We start from the raw sequence: 6000 nt of genomic DNA on the forward strand, positions 1-6000 counted from the left end.
GCATGGAGGACCAGGGGAGATGGAGACAGTGTGGAGTAACTGAGTTGGAGACTCAGGACCTTGCTTGGCATCTGGTGTATTAGGGAGAGTGAGATGCAGATGGGCTCCCAGCAAACCCTCCCCCAAGGCATACAGGAAGCTGGCCTGGGGTGTAAGGAAGACTCTTGACTACAGGGATTAGAGATGGGGCTTTTGTGATGTGGCTTCCAAGGGCACTGGGGCACTTGGAGTGGGCTCATCCCTCTTGGTGCAATCTGGGCCATTGCCCCTGCCATGTACTTGGCCACGGAGATGGTGCAGGCTGCTCTGGATCCCATCTCTCAGGACCAGTAGTCCATAGGAAAAGTTTTACCCTTACATTGTGGGTTTGGTACCATGTTTCTCGGCATTTGAGCCAGGTGGTACTAGTGGTAAAGAGCCCACCTGCCACTGCAGGAGACATGAGACGTGGGTTCGATCCCAGGGTCGGGAAGATCACCTGGAGGAGGGTATGGCAACCCAGTCCAAAATTCTTGCCTGGAGAGTCCCATGGACAGAGGAACCTGGTGGGCTACATACAGTCCATGGGGTCGCAAAGAGCTGGTCATGATTGAAGTGACTCAGCACACACACACACACACACACACACACACACACACAACAGGCTGGGATTATGGGGAAATGCCTCTGGAATGATGATTGAGGACAGGGTGGGAATACCCACATCTGTGCTCTTTCAGGAGATTCTGTCCATTTGCACAGGAGAGGTCGGGCAGAGAGGAAGGAGATGTGGGGTGGAACACGCAGGGTGAGTTGCCCAGGATGATGGCAGCCAATGGGAGAGGGAGGTCACATGATTGCAAAGACCAGGGAGCAGCCCTAGCAGAGGCTGAGACTGATCCACGTGGCAGAGGGAGCAGGAAGGGGAGCAGCCTCAGAACCACACACAGCCTGCCCCACACATGCATTTGTTCATTTACTGCTCTGGGTGATGTCTGTGCCAGTCACACGCCCTGCCCCCATGCTGTTCATTGTTGAGCATGTCCTGTCTCTTCACCCAGAGCTGTGAGGTCAGCAAAGACCAGGAGATCCAGCTTTCTCCCCATGCAGGGCTGGGTATGGCAGGAGTTGGTGCAGGGGATGGGCACAGTCTGTATCTGCCAAACGAATCAATGACACACAGCGCAGCTCTGGAACCACTGACTGTTTGGACCCAATATCTCCGAATCCTGTCTCACACTGTGTGCAGTGTTCTGGGCCTGGCATCAGCACAAATTCCTCAGGACCTTTTAGGATGACCTCTTATTGTTGCTTTTTCCACTTCTGAAATTGCTTCCATTGAGCCTTCCATTCTGCTTTTGAAGGTGAGAGCGGCTTTCAAGCATAAAACCAAGGTATGGTCCCTCACGAGCAGTTCCAGCCGCCAGGCCAACGTGAAGCCCTTCAGCTCGGACATTGTGAGTACATGTGGTGTCTTGTCTACACCCCTCCTGTGCCGGCCCATCCTTCTCCAAGTGCCTTCCATCCTTGGCCCACCTTGACCCAGGGCTCTTGTTCCTTGTCCTCATTGCCTGCAAAGCCAGTCCCTGCCGGCCGGGGACTTGCTCCAGCTTCACTGAGCTGCACGCAGCTCCCACCTTGCTGAGGACCAAGGGGTCCCGAGCCAGTGTCTTTTGAGTCCTGAGCCCCGGCCCCTCTGCTTCCTCCTTCCCTAAGCTCCTTTGTCCGCACCATCTGTGTCGGGGCAAATGGCTGCCCAGGTCGGGGTGATGGAGGCTTGGCTCAGGTGCTGGTGCTTGTTGGTTGACCCTTTCACACCTGACATAGGCCTGCAGGTGGCACAAGCTGATGTCACACCCCAACAAGGTCCCCTCCTCATGAAATCACCTGAACCTCTCTCCTGCACTTTCAAGGATCAGAACTTCTTATATTGACTCAGGGGGATGGAAGGTCAGTTGACCAAGAAGCAGACGCTGGACACACTGGTGACCCACAGAGGCACAGAAGTCTGCTGGCACAGCCCGGCCTTTACATCAGGGCTCCTCCTGCTACAGATGCCTGAAAAATTGATCATGAGTGGTCAGGGGTCTGAACAAGCCACACACTTTGCAGTGCTGGGCTTGGATGTGTGGTTCCTTGTCCTCTGCCCTGCAGACAGACCCCTGGGCAGGGTCCTGAGGCAGCCTGGAGCAAGCGGTGTCCTTCATTCTCACTGCAATGCAGCTTCCTACCTGTCAGGTCCTTGCTCAGGGATCCCATCTCAGGAAGTCTTCCCCGGACAGCACTGAACAAAGGTGCTCCCTCCCTATTCAGCATCATACACCTGCCTGCCACTCCCGGGAATTGTTCAGTTTATTCATTTGCTTGATGGCCATTGTCTACCTCTCCCGTCAGAATGTAAGCTCCACGAGAACAAAAGTCCGATCAGCTTGGCTCACTGGAGTGACCTCAGAGCCTACCTCAGTCCCTGGTGCATGGCCTGCTCCATAAATCAACACAGAGGGAATGACCGAATAAGCAGATGGACGAATAAATTTGCAAATGAATGAATACATGTGCGAATGAATGAAGGAAGGAAGGAAGGAAGGAAGGACAGATTGATGAGTGAATGACTGCAGGGTTGAGTGCACCCCAGAAGCTGGGGGCTATGAGGCAGGCACACGCTTGCCGAGAAGGTGGGGAAAAGTGCTCATTTTTCTGGGGAGCAGTGCCCCTTCCTCCCACTAGGGAGGATTCTCAGGCAGCTTTCTGGCCCAAGGCTTTGCTCTCCACACTCCGGGGCACCATGGGTTTCTTGTCTGGGAGCAGTCTTCACTCCTCACTCCTTTGTGGTTTGCAGATGAACGGGACCCGGCCTGCTACGGGCTCCACCAGGCTCAGCCCTTGGGACAAGAGCAGTCACTCCGGACACCGCGTGGACCTGTCTGCCGTGTGAGCAGAGAGGCTGAAGACCCGGCCGGCCTGCTGATCAGAACCCCTCTACCTGCTGCAAACAGAACGCAAGCAATGCTCTGCCGTCGCCACTGGGACCCTCTCCTCGTTACCGTCTGGACCCAGGGGTCACAGCCCCGAGAGAGCTGTCCTCACCTGTGACCTGCCCATGTGACAGAGTCTGCCAGTCTGCCTGCAGCCTGATACACAGAGGAGGGGGGAGGACCCTGGGGCACACACTTCCCCTTCATCCCTGCCAGTGCACACAGAGCACAGGACCCTCCACACTGGGCGCACAGGGGCCATAGCACTGGGTGAGAAGTTTAACCTCTGCCTTGTGGTGGGGACTTTGGACCAAAGTCCTGCTGTCTGCAGGGGAGGGTCGGGCTGAGGCAGCTGCCCATGAGCATGTTTTCCACCTGCCGACTCCACCTAACAACAGGGTCCCCAATGCCAGGCACCTGCCAAAGAGGGATTCTTTCTGCAGGGTGATGCCAGCCTGAGCCAGCCCCACGTCTGCTCGCATGGCCCCGCTGGGCCTCTGCTGATGCCCAGGGCTGTGGGGTGGAGACGCTGGCTGCCAGGCCCCTGTCTGTGCATAGGGATCTCGCCAAGGCAAAGAGCTCCACAGAGGGTGGGGTCTTTTGCTCCGAAAGCATCTCAGCCCCTTCCTTATGAGTGTTGGCTCTTCAGATTCAAAGTCAGCCTTAAAATCCACCCCCTCCTCCTTTCCTGGCACCTGAGCCTTCTCTGTGTTCACGATGGGCCAGAAGAGCCACTGTTTTCCAAGACATAACATCCCTAGGATTTCTTCCTCATCACTTGCAAATGCTTTTCCAGTTTTCCAAAAAGTGGATTACAGTGGAGAGTAGCACGGTACGGTACGTGACTGCACATTGCTGCAAAGACGCCTTGACAAATAGAGCCACATGGCAGGCTGCGCTTGAATGCAGGGGAGAATCAAGAACCCCTGTCCTGACCGACCTAGGGAGGTGGGAGGTGGCATTGGTTGTGTCTTCTGAGTTGATGTTTATTTATAGACCTAGACCTGGACTCAGCCCCCTAGGAAACGGAATGATCCTTACGACCCCATGTTTGGGCGAGATCCCGTGGAACGCTAGGGTTTGCGATCCTAGATGTGAACCAAGACGCCATGGAACCGTTGGGAAACAAGACTGCGAAAGGTTGCACTGTGATGACCGCACTGAGAGTGCTTGTGAAATGTGTGGGTAAGAAATTCCAACCTGTTTTTGATACTGGAAAATCTTCCTTGAAATCTGTGACGGCGATAGCATTAAAGCCCCTGCTCCCCACGACCGTCCCGCCCCGTCCCCTCACCTCTGCTTTGTCTCCTGGTGAGTTTCTCTGTGGTTTTGTAGACCTTCTCCCATCTTCCTTTGCACCTTCGTAAAGGAACTGCCCTGACGACAATGAGTATTAACAGTCATCTTCAAGCATCTCCTGCTGTGTTGAGGGTGGGACACAGTGGCATGTTGATGGAGGGGTTAACCTCTATCCCTCCACAGGGAGGAGGGGTCCTCAGATGTACCAACCTCAGCACCTGTGACAGTGCCCTGTGTGGTCCCACAGATGTGCCCTGGGGGGTGAACCTGCCCGATGCAGGCAAAGACCCCAGTGTTTGGTGAAAAGTATGGCTGGCCCCACTCTAAGTGTCTTGTGATTCCAGAAGCCAGGTCACCTGTAACTTGGCATTATATCCTTGTGCCCAAGAGCACCTAGAAGTGAGAACACTGTATTCCTAAGATTTACACTTGGATTTTTTTTTTCTTATTTAGTTTCTGGTGAAGCAAATCAAATAAGGAACTGTCTTTATTTTACATAGAATTCTTTGGTTTTTTTAACTCTGCATATTCACTCTACACAGCTAATATATATCAGGAGAAGTAATGAACAACTTCTTATTTCTAAAAATGAGAGTAGTGCACTTTATTTATAGGCTATATATTTTGGCTTCTGCGGCACTCAATTATCTACATGTAATTTGGCCGAAGATAAGCAATTGGAAAGAATTCTGTGTTTAAAGTAGTTTATAGCACAGAAAAGGTGATGAATGCCACTATGTAGTGAATATGTGTTGTGACTTTTATGAAATAAACTCTTAATGCCCTTTAAGTAAAATGTGGTTTTTAGCATCTTTTGCTGGTGAAAGGCAAGCAAGACTGTGTGTCTCTTGACAGAAATCTATAGGGAAACGCACATGGGTAAAATCCTATCCTGGGATTCACTCGACAGACTTCTACTCAGTGCTTTCTATGTCCTCAGCACATTCTGGCTCTGGGGACTGTGCCATGGACGATGCCCCACCCTACCCAGGAGCCTCCCTGGTTGCCTCCCTGGGTAGGGAAGAACGACAGACAGTGGGATTTTTGCAGCCCTGTGTTCCTCAGGTTAATGTATTGCATGGAATATTGGTGCTTTTTTTTTTTAACTTACCAACATATTTTAGCTAATATATCAAAAATATTTCAACACAATATCAAAGAATTATCGAGCTATTTTATATTCTTTTTATATACCAAGTCTTTAAATATGGTTTATTATTTTTATTAAAAAATGTTGTACAGTTTTTAAAGTTAACACTCCATTTACAGTTATTACAAAATATTGGCTGTATTCCCCATGTTGTACAATACAGCTCTGTAGTTTATCTCACACCCAGTAGTCTGTACCTCCCACTCCCCCACCCTGTACCGCCCCACCGCCACTGATGGCCACTAGTTTCTTCTCTGTATCTGTGAGTCTGCTTCTCTTTTGTTATAGTCGCTAGTTTGTTGTGAACCCCTAGTGTCTCAGGCAGTAAACAATCTCCCTGCAATGCAGGAGACCTGGGTTCAACCCCTGGGTTGGGAAGATCCCCTGGAAAAGGGCATGGCAACCCACTCCAGTAGTCTTGCCTGGAAAATCCCATGGACAGAGGAGCCTGGCAGGCTATAGTCCATGGGATCGCATAGAATTGGACATGACTGAGCATGCATGTATGGCATAGTTTGTTGTATTTTTGTAGGTTACACACACACACACACACACACACACACACACATATACACTGGTGATTCTTCATGGGAGGTT

At 51.5% G+C, this 6000-nt stretch overlaps 1 protein-coding gene across 2 annotated transcripts in view; it reads left to right on the top strand.

Moving 5' to 3' along the window:
* ADGRD1 (adhesion G protein-coupled receptor D1) overlaps window positions 1–5049 on the top strand; it is a 177638-nt gene extending 172589 nt beyond the window's left edge. For both annotated transcript variants that reach the window (XM_006063071.4, XM_006063072.4), the window contains 2 exons: window positions 1344–1436; window positions 2819–5049. In XM_006063071.4, coding sequence (XP_006063133.4) covers window positions 1344–1436; window positions 2819–2914 — 189 coding nt within the window. In that variant the 3' untranslated portion in view covers window positions 2915–5049. The remainder of the gene's footprint in view (window positions 1–1343; window positions 1437–2818) is intronic.
* Window positions 5050–6000: the final 951 nt, after the last annotated feature.

This window comes from Bubalus bubalis, chromosome 17, assembly GCF_019923935.1.
Source record: "Bubalus bubalis isolate 160015118507 breed Murrah chromosome 17, NDDB_SH_1, whole genome shotgun sequence".
Taxonomy (NCBI): domain Eukaryota; kingdom Metazoa; phylum Chordata; class Mammalia; order Artiodactyla; family Bovidae; genus Bubalus; species Bubalus bubalis.